The 18,418-nt window shown below is 50.5% G+C and overlaps 8 protein-coding genes across 8 annotated transcripts; 3 read left to right on the plus strand and 5 right to left on the minus strand.

Annotated features, from left to right (window-relative positions):
- Nucleotides 1-423: 423 nt before the first annotated feature.
- POX_e06481 (UPF0045 protein ECM15) lies at nucleotides 424-952 on the minus strand (the record flags this gene model as incomplete). The annotated part of the gene is made up of 3 exons (XM_050115302.1): nucleotides 424-496; nucleotides 670-772; nucleotides 928-952. 3 exons carry the CDS (start codon nucleotides 950-952, stop codon nucleotides 424-426), a joined length of 201 nt encoding a protein of 66 aa, XP_049967762.1.
- A 1,148-nt stretch (nucleotides 953-2,100) lies between these two features.
- POX_e06482 (uncharacterized protein) lies at nucleotides 2,101-3,190 on the plus strand (the record flags this gene model as incomplete). The annotated part of the gene is made up of 2 exons (XM_050115303.1): nucleotides 2,101-2,931; nucleotides 3,005-3,190. The coding sequence occupies 2 exons, from the start codon at nucleotides 2,101-2,103 to the stop codon at nucleotides 3,188-3,190; spliced, it is 1,017 nt and encodes a 338-aa protein (XP_049967763.1).
- A 432-nt stretch (nucleotides 3,191-3,622) lies between these two features.
- POX_e06483 (uncharacterized protein) lies at nucleotides 3,623-7,183 on the minus strand (the record flags this gene model as incomplete). The annotated part of the gene is made up of 5 exons (XM_050115304.1): nucleotides 3,623-4,530; nucleotides 4,650-5,038; nucleotides 5,134-5,297; nucleotides 5,386-6,810; nucleotides 6,899-7,183. The coding sequence occupies 5 exons, from the start codon at nucleotides 7,181-7,183 to the stop codon at nucleotides 3,623-3,625; spliced, it is 3,171 nt and encodes a 1,056-aa protein (XP_049967764.1).
- A 1,528-nt stretch (nucleotides 7,184-8,711) lies between these two features.
- Nucleotides 8,712-11,954, plus strand: POX_e06484 (uncharacterized protein; the record flags this gene model as incomplete). The annotated part of the gene is made up of 5 exons (XM_050115305.1): nucleotides 8,712-8,860; nucleotides 8,924-9,034; nucleotides 9,105-9,341; nucleotides 9,412-11,156; nucleotides 11,224-11,954. The coding sequence occupies 5 exons, from the start codon at nucleotides 8,712-8,714 to the stop codon at nucleotides 11,952-11,954; spliced, it is 2,973 nt and encodes a 990-aa protein (XP_049967765.1).
- Nucleotides 11,955-12,733: 779 nt separating this feature from the next.
- Nucleotides 12,734-13,265, plus strand: POX_e06485 (uncharacterized protein; the record flags this gene model as incomplete). Its single annotated transcript, XM_050115306.1, has 2 exons — nucleotides 12,734-12,743; nucleotides 12,802-13,265. 2 exons carry the CDS (start codon nucleotides 12,734-12,736, stop codon nucleotides 13,263-13,265), a joined length of 474 nt encoding a protein of 157 aa, XP_049967766.1.
- Nucleotides 13,266-13,578: 313 nt separating this feature from the next.
- Nucleotides 13,579-14,958, minus strand: POX_e06486 (uncharacterized protein; the record flags this gene model as incomplete). Its single annotated transcript, XM_050115307.1, has 1 exon — nucleotides 13,579-14,958. The coding sequence occupies one exon, from the start codon at nucleotides 14,956-14,958 to the stop codon at nucleotides 13,579-13,581; it is 1,380 nt and encodes a 459-aa protein (XP_049967767.1).
- A 1,240-nt stretch (nucleotides 14,959-16,198) lies between these two features.
- On the minus strand, nucleotides 16,199-16,602 carry POX_e06487 (Nudix hydrolase 1; the record flags this gene model as incomplete). Its single annotated transcript, XM_050115308.1, has 2 exons — nucleotides 16,199-16,419; nucleotides 16,497-16,602. The coding sequence occupies 2 exons, from the start codon at nucleotides 16,600-16,602 to the stop codon at nucleotides 16,199-16,201; spliced, it is 327 nt and encodes a 108-aa protein (XP_049967768.1).
- A 901-nt stretch (nucleotides 16,603-17,503) lies between these two features.
- Nucleotides 17,504-18,335, minus strand: POX_e06488 (uncharacterized protein; the record flags this gene model as incomplete). Its single annotated transcript, XM_050115309.1, has 2 exons — nucleotides 17,504-17,554; nucleotides 17,676-18,335. 2 exons carry the CDS (start codon nucleotides 18,333-18,335, stop codon nucleotides 17,504-17,506), a joined length of 711 nt encoding a protein of 236 aa, XP_049967769.1.
- Between the last annotated feature and the right edge of the window lie 83 nt (nucleotides 18,336-18,418).

Here is an 18,418-nt window from a genome sequence, read left to right on the forward strand (position 1 = left end):
CGAGGTTTCTCGTCTACAAAATAGCTTCGGGTGGCGGGCTGGAGGGCTTTGTGTTTTACTGTTTTTCTTTTATTTTCTCGGGTCTTTACCTTTCGGGTCTGAGATTCGTTCTCGGCATATTATACCCCCTGAATTATAGGGGCAAGCGGGCGTTTCGGGAGGCTGAAAGGGCACATGGCGACTGGCACATGATGAATGATTATGACTTGCAATTAGACCTGAACTCTGTGTGGAAAGCGCTATGGACGATGTCCGCGACTATTGATTCCAGACCAGACATGCCAGACATGCACAGATGAGATATTGAAATGATTGAATCCGAGACCTTGTTGTCTCGCGAGTACTTTGATTCCAATTTGTCACTGCCTACACTGAATTGTTCCAAACTCTGCCATAAGATTGACGTCCTCTCTGGCTTGAAGCTCACTGTTCGTCCTGGGCAAGTAATTGGTGCACTTTGTTCACCTTGTCCTCGGCAGTCTGCGCCTTGTCCGTTCTACAATTGATTTGCATCTCTCGTCAGCTCACGGTCTGGGCAAAGACAGGCAAAGACTCCCTCGAAAAGAAAAGTCTTTAAAGACTCTGAGACTGAGGGCTGGGGCTGCGGCCGCGACTGCAATTGCAACTCCTCATCAAGCACCGAAATCGGGGAGGATTAACAGTACTTACCGCGAGCCAACTCGAATGTCTGTCTGAATGCGGACAATGCCCTGCTGATGGAGCAAAGTATGCGCTTGTCCAATGACTTGATGGACACGATCCCAAGATCCTTCTAAATAACCACAACGAGAACAGGACAGAAGTTAGTAGAGCTAGAGAGAAAGGGGGAAGGGTAGAGCCCAAATAGGCACAATCAAACGGCTAAGATCGGGGGGGAAAAGGAAAACTACTATGAATGGAGATGCAGTAAATATAAAAGCGTCATACCAAGAGTAGTGCCTGCAGAGTGCATGGTGTATTTCAACCCCGATTTCTCAATCAATCGTTGGACGTCTGCCACTTGCGCGGACACAGACGCTGATGCTGTCCCGATCTATAGTAGGCATTATGTGAGCAATTCAAGGTTTGTTCCATTGATTGAACCAAGAACATCCCCGCCCGTTGATGGAGGTTTGGCGACGGCATACTGGGATGAGACAGAAATCTGCCAGGCAGTGGGCTGGAGTGGGAAGTTCGGTCGTGGCCATGATGAGAATTGGTGGATGTGATGGATGTTGGGGTGGGTTGACAAGACAGTTGTAGAGGTCGTCCCCAGTGAGTCGAGTTGGGGGAAGATTGACGGTGGGGTGTCAGTTCAAGTAGGATGTCGATTGATAAGATTGATGACAGTTATGACAGCGCTAATTGTACTACGTAAGGCAGTGTTATACACTGCCAACTTCCAGGATTGAAGTGATACAATTCGACTCCCAGCACTGGACAATTGTGACACACTCTTGAGACATACATATCCATATGTGAGTACGTACACTCGGTGAACTGTACAGAACTTTGATGCCCTCGGGAGTAGATTTGTGTGTCTGTATGTAATGTTTTGCAATTCTCACCCCCCCCCCCCCCCATTACGTTTGTATTTTTGACTCCGCCAAGTCCGCTTTCTCCTCTCGTTTCGTTTACAATGACTCCGGCAAAACGTTGGCACTTCCTCATGTCTATCTGAAAGAAAACTTCGACTCTAATTGCCATTCAGATGCAGATTGGACACCTCTGGGTTGCCTAGCTCGGTCGATGCACAGCCCGGGTTCAAGATGAAGGAATGCACTGAACGACTCCCAACAAAACCGAGCTCCCGCAGACCGGGGGAGCCACTGGAGCCGAGAGACTAAGGTTGTGCCCCCCACATCGCGGAGAAGCTAAAACCTGCACATCAACCAAACGGCCCTCAGTGTGGATTCTCCAGGGTCTATCGGACCTGGGCGACGGTGGAAGCCTTACATTCATTATCTTTGGGCTTTTTGTGCTACGCTGGAGTAATCATCAAGCTTTCTGCTAGTCTAGAGGTGCAGCGACTCTCAGCTATCAGCTATCATTATTCCTCTCTGCGGCTGGAGCTGCTAAAAGTCTCCCTTTCCGGGACTGTCGTTTCTCCAATCGCGCTGAATGACGAGATCAAGTATTCCCGACTTGCCATCGTGGGTCAAGCTCGTGTACTTGGCAGAAGGCGCGGCGAATGTGGTATATCGTTTCGTCTCGACGGACATCACTCCAGATCCTGACCAGTCCACTCCTTCTGCACCTACAGGAGACTGTGCAGACCTCCATTCCTTAAAAGGCAAACTACTTCGTCTGCGCAAAGACACACCAGCCAACGTTCCGTATAGAGAAATCGCACAGAATTTTGACACCGTCATCCGCCCGCTGTTTGATCCTCATGAGCTGGTCGACCAGTCCTTGGTGAGACTACCACTCGGTTTAATTCATCACTGCAATGAGCGACTCCGACTCGCGGAGGAAACGGGAGCAAGAGCCCAAAAACGACACGGCAGTTATCTCAGTCTCACGGAGCCTTTCGGACTGTTAGTCACCGACATGACAACCGACCATCACCCAGACTCCAATTTGGCAGAACTAAAGCCGAAATGGCTTCTTCAATCTCCCTCTGCGCCACAAGACGCCCGCAGATGTCGAACCTGCGCGCTGAGGGGGATGCGGAACATTGAGGCAAGACGCCAGGGTCAGAAAGAGCCGCGCTCGTTCTGTCCTTTGAACCTGGTTTCAGAGAATTATGAAGATGTCTTTGCAGCCACGGCTGACATCAAAGGCTGTCCTGATCGAACTCGACTGGCTAAGATACTGTTCCGTCATCCCTTGCTTGTGAAACTGCTTGCACACCAAAAGGCTCACCAGCGAGTTGGGTTGAATGGACCGCTCGGACTGACACAAGAGATGTCTCTTGACATGACACTTCGAGACTGCACGGTCTACATCAAGGTTCGTGACAACATCCAAGATGCACCCGAACGAGAAGAAACAGAAAAACACTTGCTAAATGAAGAGAATCAAGATCACGCAGGATTCGGAGATCGATTTTCGCCTAGGCGATCTCGACTTAAAGTCCAGTGCAGGAGGCAAAGCTCAATATTGGCGAGATCTCGAAATCCAACTAATCGATGGAGGATGGTACCACGGGCGGAATGAATCTGACCCGAGCGACAGATGCTTGTTGCAACGCTCGCCGACTCCCAAGTAAAGCAACCATCGCCGTCTTTCTTTTTCCTCTCCTTCAGCCTTCAGGGTATTCCCAACCTTGGGAAAGTGAGAAGCATAGTGTTCTGTCTATGAATGGGCCAAGATGGTTGTTTCTTCTGGAGCTACGAAGGATGCAAATGGAATACAGGCCTGGATGTTACAAGGTGGCTGGGCCGGCTTCTCTGATGCGTCCAGAAACCGATTGTGTCACAATACCATTACAAGCGCATAGCTGCCAGATATGTGAATGATACCTCACTTGAAGCCCCTTTGGATGAGGTCTACAAGCCCCGTGGTAGCTTCAGGGGGTAAAATCGGTCACGACAACAACATTGACCGACCTGACAGCCTTTTGACCTTGATGAGAAATCACATTCCATTCGAGAGGATTGATGAAGTAGTGTAAAACACCGCCGCAACAGATTTTCTGGCCTCAGAACCCAAATACATTCGCATCTTCCTCATAACCCATCTCTTTCAACGCCGGAAGAACCGCCTTTTGAATCATCGTTGGAGGACCACACAACAACGCCACGGCGTCTTTCTCAGGGCCAAAGGCGTACTTTTCCAAAATATCTTTGGAGACGTGCCCCTTTTCACCAGTCCAGTTATCGCCAGGGTGCGACAGAATATGCGTGATCTGAAGTTGTTTCGGATGTTTCTCAGCCAGCTGATCCAGTTCATCCCTCAAGAGAATATCGCCCTCGGTTTTGTTAGCGTCGATGACTTTCAAAATAGTCGAATCCTCCGCCTCGCCTTGTTCTCTGGCCCGTAGTATGCGACAAATGAGCTGGTATCCCGGCGTGATACCCGACCCACCCAGTACAAGACTGACTTTGCTAAAGTGATACTCTTTTTGATCGATGATAAACTTGCCCTGTCCCATGTACTTGATTTCTCCGGTTGGACCCTTGATTTCAATCTCTTCGCCGGGTTCAAGACAGTCGAGAATATTGCTCATCGTTCCACCTGGTTGGGACATGTCAGGCTTGTACGTCTTGACCACGAGGTCGAACGTTCCATCTTCTTCTTTCTCAAAGACGGGCCGAGTGGGCGTATACGCTCTCACCACCAATCGATCGCTAAAGTGAAACCCTAGTTGAAGGTGCTGACATGTTGCCAAGCCCAACTTCTTCGTTCCCGCGGGCAGGACGAAGGAATATCGATTGGTGTCTTCAGAAAGTGTCTCTTTTCCAGCGAATTTCACGGCCCTCCATCTATGGCGATTCAGCACCGTCTCCGACCCTTGTTCGGAAGACTTTGCCTTTTCCTTGGCGGCTTCTTCGGCTTGCTTTTTGATGAAGCCCTTGGCTTTTTCGGTTACCACGCCCAGAACACATTCTGTGGTTCATCAGTTGAGTTAGTAGTGTATACTTGAGGGAACTGAAAAGGAAAACAAAAGAACAAAAAACAAGTAAAAAAAAGAGGACTGCAAACGGAAAGCGTAATTCAGGTCTTACCACTCAATTTTTGCTCTGCATAATCGTCATGAATACTTTCAAAGGCTTCGGTCGTTTCAGCATGGACTTTACCAGCGTGGGCTAGAATTGTGGCCTTGCCACCGGGATGCCAATCGAGCACGCTTGTAGCATCGTAGACCTTGTTATTGACGATGATCCAGCAATCATCTTCTTTGTTGTGATTTTCGATCTCTTCGCGGGTGAATTGTTTCTGGGGCGATGAAACCTCGTGCTTGATCTGTTCCATCTGGTTCTCTGTCGAGGGTTGCATCCAGCCCCCCTTTCCTGTGCCCGGCTCGCAGGGATGTCGGAAATAAAGTGTGATGGTATCTTGACTTTCGTCGTGCAATATCTCTGGTCGCACCGTGTACCAGCAATTGTTCATCATCCTGGTACCTTTGGTCAGTGAATGTGTCCTGAAAGCTTGGCATGGGGATAAGAACCCGGAAATGATAAAAAAAAAATCACACCCACCAACACTTACCCCATGATATTCCAAGAAGGCTCTCGAGGCTGAGTGTTTTTGAACACGTTGAAGCAGCGAACCACGATGCTCTGTGCGCGTACTAAATGGGAGAGTCCCACGTCTACGTGCCAATGTAGCCATGTCCAGAACTTTTTGCCGTGACGAACAGGGTATTCAGGGAACTAGAGATCAAGAGATCAGTACGGTTGAATTTGATGTCTTTGTTATACCTGTCCGCCTCCTTGCGGTGAGGAAGTTTTCTCGACATACCTCGCGCACGCAGTACAACCACGTCTTGCCATCGTCCAGGCTGACTTCCACTCGCTGAACTTCATGGCCACCGCCATCGTATGCAATGCCGGCGATCCGATATGTCTGCTTGGCGTTCACATCCGCGAGAGAGATCTTTTCTCCATGCTCGGGCTTGACGATGATTGAATTCAAGTTCTGCTCATTGCAAGCCGTGCTGGGATGGTGAAACATGGTCTTTGCAAACTCGGAATCCTTGTCTCGAATAAAGCTGGGCACGACTCGGTTATCCCAGATATGATAATAGCTGTCATTCTCCTTCTCAGATACCCAGATCCGGCGCAGCCATTTCACACAGCGACCACCGACAAAGCCAGGAATCAGCAAGCGTACTGGATACCCATGATCGGGTGGAAGTCGAGTGTCATTCATTTCGTAGGCCAGGATCACATCGTTCTCAGGGTCCATGGCATATGCGAGTGGAATAGACGTGGCGTATTTACCCTCGCTCAACTCGTCCGCGCCTTCGAAATGGACCCAGCGGCGAACTTGGTCTTTCCGAATACTCTCATCTTCAAACCCCGCTGCGAGAAGAATATCGCGTAGCAGTGGTCCCTTCCAGAAAGCGCAACTGATCGCTCCGGCTCCCCAACTGAAGCCCTTTGATTTCCGAATCATGTTGAGCTCTTTGCGCCGATTGCCATCACAGGCGAGAGCCACTGCGATGTTAATCGCGGAAAAGTTGTTCTGCAGATCTTCCATCGACAAGGTGAGCTTGCCATCGGCAACGTCGATGCTGTGGGTTTCCCATCGTAGATGTGGCACCGGTCCGTGGTTACGAACATAATGGAGCTGGTTCGGCGTGATCATTCCAGCCTTGAACAGTGCGGTCAGTTCGGGCTCGCCGTTCAGAGGATGTTTCCCTGTAAGTCGAATCAGGTGAGGGGATCGTGGAATCCAATTGTCGGGCGTGAATTGATCGGCTTCGTCAATCGACAAGTCTTGATCTTCGCTCGACTTGACGGGGGATTTTGCACTACCATCATTTTGCTTGATGTTTTGCATCAATTCACTTTCCGACTGTAAGAGGCGCAGCAGAGCCAACTCTTGTGGCGAGTACTTTTCCTCGAGTCTCTCTTTCTTGTCGTTTTGGTCCTTGTTCTCATTGTTCTTCTGCTCATCGTCCGAATCAACTGCATGAGCATCGTGGTGAGTCTCATTCTCGCCACGACCTCTGCGCCACTCATGTTCCTTTTTCGGCTCTGGACTCTGCTCATTGCTCGCTGCTTCTTTTTCTTTTTGTTTCTTCTCCTTTTCCTCCTCTTCTTTCTGGCGCTTCTTCACATTCACCGGCCAGTCTTGCTTGTATTTAATAAAGTCCTCCGTTGTATCCAGCACATACCGCCAGCCTCGCGGATGATTCTCAGGAAACCTCAAATGATAATCCTAAAGCCGGACAATGTTAAAAAAATGTAAAGGACCCAACCAAAACAGATCACATCTTCACCGTCTCTGCTCCCTTGTCAATACGCACCTCCTGTTTGGACATGAACTCGCGCACATTGACGAGTTGATGCTCCTGAATTTCCTGTCGCAGCTGCTCAGACTCCTTCTTGGCCCATGCCAGGAATTCACGTTGTTCCTCAACATCCCAAGTATCATCACCTGCGTGTGTGAATCCCCGATGACGATCGTCGTTGGTCCGGAATCCGATTCGATCATGATTAGTTTGTGCCCAGTCTGGCTCGTTGCGAATCTCCTCCTGAGATGAGCCACTATGAGTGCGATCCGGATTGGTGTAGTGTGCTTTTGTAGCCATTTTTCCCTTCCCCTTCAAATTTCTCTTTTTTCTCTCTTCTGCTTTGTTGGTCGATTGTGTTGCTTAGTGCAAGGTGGAGGACATGTCCGTCGGTGTGTCTAGGCTTGCGGTTGTGTTTGCTTTGGGTCCTGGATGGTCCACAAGATGGATGGACAATCTCCAACCTTAAAAGCGCCGCGTGGTAGAGTGGATTTTTCGAAAATCCGCTCTGTTCAATTAAAAAATGTGTATGGAATGGGGTAGGTACTTCACGCCTGGAACTCGGGGTTGCGCAACGGGGGCTCGGCAGTTCAGGAATGGTTCCAGGAATTGATTTATCTTATCAAGAATTGGTTCATTGCTCGGATCATCTGGAATATGAGCATACAATAATAATGGTGACGCGCAATGGAAGGTTTCGAACGTGGTCAAAGCTTATCCACGGAGTATTCATCGGTGTTGCACACCTTGGCTTCTGGTACCGAGTTGGGTTGATCCATTTGAGATGCAGTAACCTGGATTCTTCATATATAATCATAGATTTCCTATTGTTGTCTGTTTCACTGTAGATCCAGAATTATTCCCGAATCACACAGCGCTTTGTATCCAGCAATTTCTATTCAACTAGGCTCGTTCCTCTTCCATCTCCATGATCTTTGCCTGATCTTTGGTAGTAGTAGAAGTGAGAGATCAGAGAGATCAGACCGACACTCTTCAAGTCCACGACCACTCTCCACAGGCAAGTATTCACCGCCCATTGGAACATCTCAGAGCAGGCCTTCTCTCGCAGCCGCACCTTGCATCATCCCCCCACCGTGCATCTCCCCGGCATGAAAGCGCCGCGAAAAGAGTTCGACCTAGGGTCCCTCGGATGTCTCGCGGGGCCTATTGCGGCGAGTGGGTACGAGCCAGCGTCAACAAGTCTGGGACCAGACCCTGCTTTGGCGCGACCTTCCTCCGCTGGTGGTGGAGCCGTGCGGTTAAATCAAGGTGCAGCAACTCATCATCTCCGCGGAGAGAAATCTATCGGTTAACGAGAAACCCACGAGTGGACCAACAACATGCAGCAAGGGTAGCCGTGCACAAGAACGGTGGGTTTAGTAGTCCTTGAAGCAGCTACCCCCACATCATTTGGGAATGCCAGAGTTCGCAGAGGGATGGTGCTATTTTACTGCGATCAAGCTCGAACAATGACGCTCGCAGAGGGGCCGGACCAAGTGAATACAGATTTTGACTTTGGGATCGTGCACCGTTCATAGCAGCTTAGATGAGTAATTGAAACTGTGTGCCTCTTTGAATAACCTTGGTCGAAAAGGAAAGTGACGTCAAAACGTGCTCCAGTTGATGTTGCAGACTCGCGCACGGAGATCCAAGAATACAAGTTGGGGTGCGAGAGTTGATCTGAGTGTTTCCGCCATTTGTAGAAGCAGAAATCTTTCGTCCCTTATATCCCTTGCCGTGCGTTTTATTGTATGTGGAGCGTAGATGACGCTTTAACTTGGAGCCTGACTCAATGAACCACTCTGAAAAAACGTATTAGTAAACCGCGATGCCGCCAAACGTGGGTGAAGTGCGGGACTCGATCGAAAACGTCTGGGGCGACCGGACCCCTTACAAGCATGAATGGCCAACGCGTTGTGATGCGAGCACTACCGAAACACCGGATAAATGGGTACAAAGTGCATGTGTCCTGTGCAGGTTAGTATGAGCCTTCCCAATCAACAATTGTGACTGTGTCAAAGTAACTAACAGAGCACACAGTAATGGCTGCGGGTTGGATATTGGGGTGAAAGATGGCCGCGTGATCGGTGTCCGGGGACGTGTTAGTGATCGAGTCAATAAGGGCCGTTTGGGACCCAAAGGACTGAACGGGTAAGCATTCTGGCCGCGGGCAACAGACATCCAGATTGGCGGACAGTAGGATTGATCCGTGTGTCAAAAGGTGGTCTTCAATCCACCACCCAGACCGATTGAAAACTCCCTTGATTCGCCGCGAGAATGGCCAGCTTGAGCCTGCAACCTGGGACGAGGCCATGTCTTTGATTGTCGACAAGGCAAAAGCAACCATCGATAAGTTGACTCGCCATGGCATCGGCTTCTACACATCAGGCCAGTTGTTTTTGGAAGAGTATTATGTTCTGGCCATGATCGGCAAGGCTGGCTTGAACACCTTGCACATGTAAGTGAAAGTCAATGCCTCTTCACAGACTCAGCAGGAAAAAGCGAGCAAGGCTCATTTCTTCTTTCAGGGATGGCAACACGAGGCTCTGTACTGCAACTGCGGCTGCGAGTATGAGAGAGTCGTTCGGCAGCGATGGTCAACCAGGGTCTTACACCGACATTGACTACACGGACTGCCTCTTTCTCGTGGGACATAACGTGGCAGCCACGCAGACTGTCCTTTGGTCGCGGATGCTTGACCGGCTGGAAGGTCCCAGGCCACCGAAGTTGATTGTTGTTGATCCGCGCGAGTCTGAAACGGCCAAGCGTGCGACAATCCATCTGAAGCCCAAGATCTCGACCAATCTCGCACTGCTGAACGGGCTTCAGCACCTGCTGTTTAAGAACAATTGGGTCAATACGGAATACACATCCACGCATACCGTTGGACTAGAGGAGCTTCAGGAGGTCGTCCGCGAGTACACACCGGACGTCGTTGAAGAGATCACCGGGGTGCCTGCTCAACAATTAGAGGCCGCAGCTGAGATTCTCGGCAAGACTCCCACCCTCCTCTCGACCGCGCTGCAGGGCGTTTACCAATCGAACCAGGCCACCCCGAGCGCTTGCCAGATCAACAACATCAACTTGTTACTTGGTCATATCGGCAAGCCGGGCAGTGGCATTCTGCAGATGAACGGACAGCCAACGGCACAAAATAACCGAGAAACCGGATGCGACGGCGAATATCCCGGATTTCGAAACTTTCAGAATCCGCGGCATATGCAAGAGATTGCTGATGCGTGGAACATCGACCTGGTCAAGATGCCTCATTGGAACCAGCCCACCCATATCGAGAACATGTTGAAATACATCGATGATGGCTCTATTGGCATGTTTTGGATCTCAGGTACCAATCCGCTAGTCAGTCTTCCCAACCTGCCTCGAGTCCGCAAGCTCTTCACCAAGCCTGAGCTCTTCGTGGTCTGTCAAGACATCTTTCCGACAGAGACTACCGCCATCGCAGACGTGGTTCTTCCTGCTGCTCAGTGGGGTGAGAAGACCGGCTGCTTCACCAATGTCGATCGTACCATGCATCTGTCGCACAAGGCCGTGGAGCCCCCTGGTGAAGCGCGGGCAGACCTCGACATTTTTCTTGATTTTGCTCGACGCATGGAATTCAAGGACAAACATGGCGGTCCGCTGACTCCATACAAGACCCCCGAGGAAACTTTCAACGCGTGGAGGAAGATGTCACATGGACGACCATGTGACTGCGGGGCGTTGACGTACGAGAAGTTGACTGGTGGCTCGGGCATTCAATGGCCCTGCACCGAGGAGTATCCGAACGGAAAAGAACGCTTGTTCGACGACGGGAAGTTCTTCACAGACATCGATTACTGCGAGGACTATGGACATGACTTGGAAACAGGAGCTCCTTTGACGAGAAGCCAGTACGAGTCGCTGAACCCAGCTGGCCGCGCAATCTTAAAGGCGTGTCATTATCGCCCGTCTCTGGAAGCCACGAATGCCGACTTCCCACTGCGATTGTCGACAGGGAGAAATGTCTACCAGTTTCACACCAGGTCCAAGACGGGACGGTCAAAGCGGCTCCATGAGGCGTATCCGGAGCCGAAAATCACCATATCTGCCGCCGATGCCCAGGATCTGGAACTCACAGAGGGAGAGATGGTTGTGGTTCGATCGAGAAGAGGCGCCATCGAGATTCCAGTAACGATTGGGAACATCGGTGAGGGCAACGTGTTCATTCCGTTCCACTTTGGCAATCTCAATGCCAACGATGCGCGATCTCGTGCAGCTAACGAGCTGACTCTTGGTATGAAAGAAATCCACCCTTGGTATCGGAGCCATACTGATCAGTAAACACAACTGACATGAATTAGACGAATGGGATCCTGTTTCGAAGCAGCCACGCTTCAAGTCCGGTGCAGTTCGGATTGAAAAGTGTGTTCAAAAGGAATCCGGAGACAGCAGCATCCACGTCAAGGAAAAGAATAGCGAAGCAATCAAACAGGCAAAAGCAAAGACTACCAAAGAAGCATCCCAGCAAGCTGGTGAGCGCGTCAGAAGGCTTGAAGTCTGGCTTGGTGCCACACATGAGGGGATCGAGACTCTCTTGGACATATACCAAAACCTCCTCCCACGACTGGTCAACGACTCTGAAGTCCATTCGGGGGTCCGAGAACTGACCATGATTACTACGAACATGTTGAAAGCCATCCGACCTCTTCTCGAGAAGTATCATGAAAGTCGGCAATACGGAAGGGACCTGTGCCACAAGTTGCGGGAGACGATGTTTCCCAAGGGTGCAACTCGGAACGATCCATGTGAAGCTCTGTCTGCGCTGCAATCCCTCCAGCTATTTGTGTCATATGTGGAAGGACATCTCGTCGCTCTTTCTCCTGCCAGTCAGGCTCTGTGGGACGATGGATTCATCCGGGCCGTGGACTTTTGTACGAAGCAGCTCAATCGCCAGAAGGCGTGGATCATGCAGCAGATCAAGGTCAGAGGCCCGCAGACGCTGTTGGTTCCGATAGCACTACCAGAGGAACTGCACATCGGGAATACGGGATTAGAGGGGAGTCTACGGGAGTCGCAGTCAAAACCCGTTTAGCGTAGAAAGTAGTAAGGCCTTGATAAATTGCCCTATTTGATATATGGTTGATTGACCTCATTCAGAGGTAGAAATAGTCGTTTCGCCTGGATTCTAAGTATGGCGACTCTATCAACAGATGGTAGGGTGGGAGTTGAGAAGGCTACGATAGACGCGTAAGGTCGATGGCGATTAGAAATGTAATGGATACCAGCTGATAGTGGAGGTACTAGGTTCCCTTCGGCTCCTCCATAAATGCATCCTATAGCTCATCCATGGAACGATCACAGATTGGAGAGCTTAGTTGTGAACGCGGAATTTGTAATGTTGGAGTAGGGACACCAGTGGGCTTTTAAAAGAAACCAGTGGCTCCCGGCCGAATCTCACTATAAGTGCCCCCCCGCTCCTCTTCTTTGGCTTCTTTGGATCGATGAAATTCAATTCTCCCTCTCCCTCTCCCTCTCTCTTATTAAATTTCCTTTCTCCTACCTTTTTTTTGCACTTGTCACCACCAAGCTTGTCATTCAACTCCAGAAGCTCCGTTCAGATCTATTTATCTGTCGTATGCGCCGATCCATTGAAATAACCCGTCCCGCCAGCCACAACCCAAATCACCACAACGCAAAACATGCAGAACGCAACCGGCCCTATCAAACCACTCCTTTTAGCAGGAGGCCATTCGTCACGAATGGGAACCCGAAAAGAGCTCCTCGTCTTGCCCGACGGGACTCCACTCTTCATTCGCATGATTTCACTCCTCCACAACACTAAGCCATTTCCACATCTTCATCAAGACACCCATGCACCCACGTATACATATCTCTCCGAGACCAAGATAAACTCAATGCTCTGTGCACACACCACACAGTCACCAAAATTGACTCGCACAATTTCACCCTCAACTTACAAGGGCGGGAACCTCCTATTCTCGTGCGAGTCCTCTATGATGTGGACCTCGCGCACAGTAAAAACTTGGAAATCGGACCTGCTGGCGGCCTGCTCCGCGCATACCAGGACGATCCCGAGGCTTCTTGGATGGTGGTGGCTTGTGATTATCCATTCATGGGTGAAGAAGGTCTCGCGCAGCTATGGGGGGCGTTTAATGGCGATTTGACGGTGTTTTATAATGCGGATGGGTTTTCGGAGCCATTGTTGGGGGTCTGGACTCCGGTGGCGTTGAGAGAACTCTCTCGGGCTGTTGCTGAGGGGATCACGAGTCCGAATTATATTGTTCGACGATTGAAGAGTGAGTTGGTACGACCGAAGGTGGAGAAGTGGTTGATGAATGCGAATACTCCAGAAGAGTGGGGAGAGGTGCTGAGGGGAGGTTAGGTGAAAGGCTTGGTCAAAGAGAATCTACGGAGTAGCGGTTGTACTCTTCTGCGCAGGCTGGGTAGTTTGGGCTTGAAGTATTGGGTAGACACTTTTTTGGTCTTTCCTCTCCATTATATATCCAAATTATCGTTTATTTCTTACAGAAATTCAAAAAAAAAAAAAAAAAAAAAACAAACATCAAGTTACCACGTATTCGTGCGCTACGTCATCTATTAGCGTCTCTCGATCGTTGAGATCATGACGATTGGAAGAAGAAAATAGAACAATCATAACAACATTCCTCTCATCAACATGACACATTCTCGTATGGTCATAGACCTGGGTATACACTCACGAGATCTCCACGGCATACCTCGATGTGCCCCGAGGGGAAGTGAATCCAGCAATTACCTTGAAGAAAGGGTCGGACTTTTCCAGGGCTGTGATCCGCAATCAACACCACCTCAGCGCTCCCTTCCCAGTCATAGGTCAAAATCCCCGGACGAAAGACGTCTTTCCCGGGTGGTAAAGATGCCATCGGCCTCGATACGATTTGCCCTTGACCTTCACTCCCACTTCTACTGTCACTGTCAATGTCGGTCCCTGTAAGACGAGCCTTGACCGGTATCTCCAAGTCCTCCGCATTCAAAACTCGAATAAAAGGCAAGACCAGAAACCGCAGACACGCTGCGCTTGCGACTGGATTTCCGGGGAGACCAAAGAAAGGAAGACGGGTTGAGTGGTTCTCGTCTGATTCCCGAGCGACGAGTGCCGCCAGGACAGGATGTCCAGGTCGGATATTCAGCTTGTGAAACAGGATTCGTGCTTGCAAGGTTTCAAGGGCCGTGGGAATCAAATCAAAACGACCTGCGGATACTGCACCGGTGGTGATGACCAGATCATAGCGGGTTTCAGTGATATCCCGCGTGATCTGGTTGGAAATCATGTCTGCATGGTCGTCAAGAATACCCAGAAAATGAACCTCGGCATCCGTGTGGTCTGTCAAGGCTGCTGCGAGGTAAGGCCCATTGACATCTTCGATCTGGGAGTCATCCTGTTGATCAGTCGAACGCGACAGAAGTTCTGATCCGGTCGAGTATAGACCGATCTGCAGTCTTTTCTGCACGACGACTCGATGCACACCGACCGAAGCCAGGGCCATCACATGACGAGGTCGAATGTGCTCGCCAGCGGCGATGACGACTTGGCCTTTTGGGAAATCGTGCCCTGCCACCCGGCGATTTTGTTGATATGCGACGGGCCGGGTGACTTGGATCATACTTTGCCCCGTAATAGGGTCCTGGAATCGGTGGACATCCTCGAATTTGACACAACTATCCAGTTCCACTCCCGTGGTGAGTTGGGAATCAGGGAAACGAGCACCAGTCATTATCTCCAAGCAAAACAGAGGTTGTTGATCTGATAGAGGGGTTGTGAAAATGGGATCTTTTCCCGCCGCAATCAGACCCATCACCGGTAAGGCGATCGGATCTTGCGAGCTGGCTTGGTCTGTGACCTTGGAACTTAGGGCGTATCCATCCATGGCCGAGGTATCCCACAAAGGTGTGGAGTGGGGAGTGCATATTGTGTCGCTACTGATTCTGTTGATGGCGGATTGCAAGGGGATCTGCTCTTTTCCATTTCGGTTGATCTTTTGGGCCTGTGCCTCTTTTTGCAGAAGGGCAATGGCTTCGTGGTATGATAGAACCATGATCTCGTCTCACGTTTGGAATTCTCGTTCCGACTTGAGCGTTTGTAGACAGTGTCCTTTCAATAGTCTTAAGCGGGTTCATACGGCCGCGTCGCGCGCGGAGTGGCAGTCTCCTAGGTCAAACGTCGTCCACCAGATTGAATTTGGCTCAGAGGGGTTTGAGTCGAGCGGGTTTCATAGGATATATGGACAATGAATGAAGAGTCCAGTCGGAAGTTGGTCCTACTTGACGGCGAGCAGGTAGTTCGCAATCCACAGCCAAGGCCCAAGCGCAGGGGACACTGGCCAAAAAGTCGATTGCGCGTGGGGTTGACAGGTGTACTTGACAAGATTATTTGGTAAAAAAAAAAGTCTAATGACCATCAAAGTATTTTCTACCACCTGCAATCGTCAATAATAAATTCCGATCAAGTGGAGCAGACAAATTTACAATTTTCGCTCACAAGAACTTGAGCCTGAAAGGCCGACTTGGACGGAGAAACGCAGACGACTGTGAAGGTGGAAATCCTGCCCTGGCAGGGACCCCCCACCGCCAACAATCACGCCGTCAGGCCCAGCGTCGAGTGGACTCGATCCTCTACAGTACCTGATACTGAAAGAGTCTCTGAACTAAACATTCAAGTGATAGAAAACAATCATTCGGAGCAAGTGGAAATCTATTGTACTCTTGAAGTTCGCACAGAATAGCTTTATCCGAACATGGAACGTTTTATCAAAGTATAGTATGGAGCAAATTCTCTGGACCAAGCCCGGTTGAGAAAGTGTAGAATTGACGTAACCAGACCTTCAACTCTCACTCTCATAAAAAGGATGTGATTCTTCGACCACGGAATACACAAATCTGCATCGCTCGCGCTACACGGCACCTTGTCAAATTCTAATTCCCGCCTCGCCCTGGGTCCTTTCTACTGCGCGTAACATGTACATCGCGCGCCTCCAGACTCAAATCACAAATCCAGGTCGCTGTTTCAATAAGCTCAACAAGGGCAAAAACAATTGCCGGCCAGAATACTCCGACCCAGCACTCAACTGGGTCTCCCCCAGCGCTTTCAAGTCCACCCAGGAAGTCCACTCCCAGACGGAGCATTTTTCGGGCTCCAGGATCTGTTTTCATTTTTCGCTCCGCCGTCGCCCAAAGGCCGTGGAAAGAGTTAGTTTTCGGGGGAAACAAGGAATAAAGTTCGAAAAAATTGCAGGCTCGTCCTCCTCATCGACTCATCGGACAGTCGAGCTTAATAAACTAGATGAGACGCACCTGGGGCTGGTCCTGCTCATTCTCCAGCGTCGCGCCCATAAAGATAGTCACGTAATGCTTATTCTCGGCCACAAAGACGGTATTTGTCGCGGTCAAGTAGTGGATGTTGCGGATCTTCAGTCCCGTCTCTTCGAGAATCTCCCGCTCTGCGCAGGTTTCGAACGACTCGCCGAATTCAAGATGGCCGCCGGGAAGGGCCCAGGTATCTGTCACACGGTGACAATGTCAGTAGTCGTTCACATGGAAGGACTATATACAGATACAGGATTAATTGATCACTCACCGGCACCGTGGCTTCCCTTTCGCTTGCCCAGCACAAACTTCCCCTCGGCGTTGGTGACAAAGACACCGACGCCGATTCTGGGGTCTGGATGTGTAGGAGCTGCCATGAGTGAGAAGGACTATTGTAATTCAGATAGTGTTTGTTTTTGTTTTTCTTTCTGGGGTTTGGTGGTCTGCTGCTAGACAAAGATCATGAAGTCGATGTGCGGAATTAGTCTCGTGCAAGTCGCCGCGAGCTGGTGGGGTTGCGTTGGAGAGTCAGTGGGGGCAGAACTACAGTTCAATAGAATCACTCCAGACAGCCAGGTAGGAATAAGACGAGGATGTGGATTGTCGGTGATGGCCAGGAGTGATCAATATTTTTATGGTTCTCTTCAGCGCCTGCTGACCCCAAGTGTCCAATGCAGATCCTTGTAAAGTTGGAGGCTTTCTTGATGTGTGGCGGGGCAAAAGACGGCAACATCACCAGTCTGCCGTGCAGTGCCGATGGAAATCACCGCGACACTGCAAGACTGGTGAGCAGAAAGGCACGGTAGTCTAGATGGGCTCCGCGGGTTTTCTCAGCTTTCAGCCTCTTTGGTCCCCATCTGATTGATCGAGTTCGTCGGGTCGGCCGAATAGAGTCAATCTCCACGCTCCACCCGGGAGATATCAGCTCTGTCTATGTCTCAGCTTGGCTCGACGGTGCTGAGAATAAATGATATGCATTTGTCATCTGAACTTGTAGCATTGGGAGAAGGTCTTTTCGCATTCGGGCCCAGGCTGTCGATGGAAATTGCTCCGTCTTTTGAGAAAGCCACGAAACCCGATAGGTCTTTCTCGTACAGACAGGACTCTTTCAGCTCCCGATCTCAACCTCCAACGCGGCATGACATTTGACATTGTAGACCAAGGGAAACTACCGGTGAATTTTCAAGAAATTGATAAGTAACGAGATGAGCGGAAATCTTTCCGAGCTACACAGTCATTCATACATGTCTTGTACAACATACATCGCTCGCAGCGAGTTCACTCCGCACCATACGTCCACTCAAACATGATGACTGCAATTGCCGCGATCTAGTTTCACTCGTTAGTACCAGACATACAGACAGAGAGAGAGAGAGAGAAAGAGAGAAAGAGAGAGAGAAAGAGAGCCAAAAGTCTCTCCACCCTCATTTCTACCAAAGCTGCAACTTACCAACAAAGTATCTACTCCCGGCACCACCGTCAAATCCATTGCCGGTCGAAGACTCTTGCGCCGAGACTGCGGCATCAAAGCCAGCGTCTCGTTATGATGAATACTCTCATTCACCCCAGCAATTCTCCGATCCCCATCAATAATATCGTACCGCGCCATTACCTGTCCAGTCGACGTCACCAGCAAACTCATATTCTTCTCCTCCTCCCTCTTATTATCCACCGCCGCCATATTTCGAAACGAAAACACCATCGACTTCTGCGTCCCCGCCCAGCGCGGCTGGCCCTCTGCAATCTTCATATCCGATCCGCCCCCGGGCATCGTGATGAACCACGACAACGGTCGGCCCAGCATCGTCTTGGTGTGCAGCTCGAAGAGCGGTAGTCCCGACGGGTCGTAGAATTCACGACAGACGCGGTCTCCGGATTTGCGACCTGAGACCGTGTATACGGGAATGTGGTCCTCGGTGGTGATGAGGTAGGCGGCATTGGAGGCGGCGTTGCCGTGTGGTCGTAGGACGAGCGTGGTTTTGGCGGCGGCGATGGATTCGGGTCGGAAGGCGATTTCACGCACGGGAGCGCGCATGGATTTGCGCGGTTTGGAATGCGAGGCCTTGGAGTGCAGCGACATGCGCGCCTCCGAGTAGGAGGTGTATGACATTGAGACGGGAGATGCTATGGATGAGGGGGGGGGGGGGGGGGGGGTTGCTTGGGGGGGGGTTGCTTGGGGGGGGGTTGCTTGGG

This window comes from Penicillium oxalicum, chromosome V, assembly GCF_001723175.1.
Source record: "Penicillium oxalicum strain HP7-1 chromosome V, whole genome shotgun sequence".
Classification (NCBI taxonomy): Eukaryota; Fungi; Ascomycota; class Eurotiomycetes; order Eurotiales; family Aspergillaceae; genus Penicillium; species Penicillium oxalicum.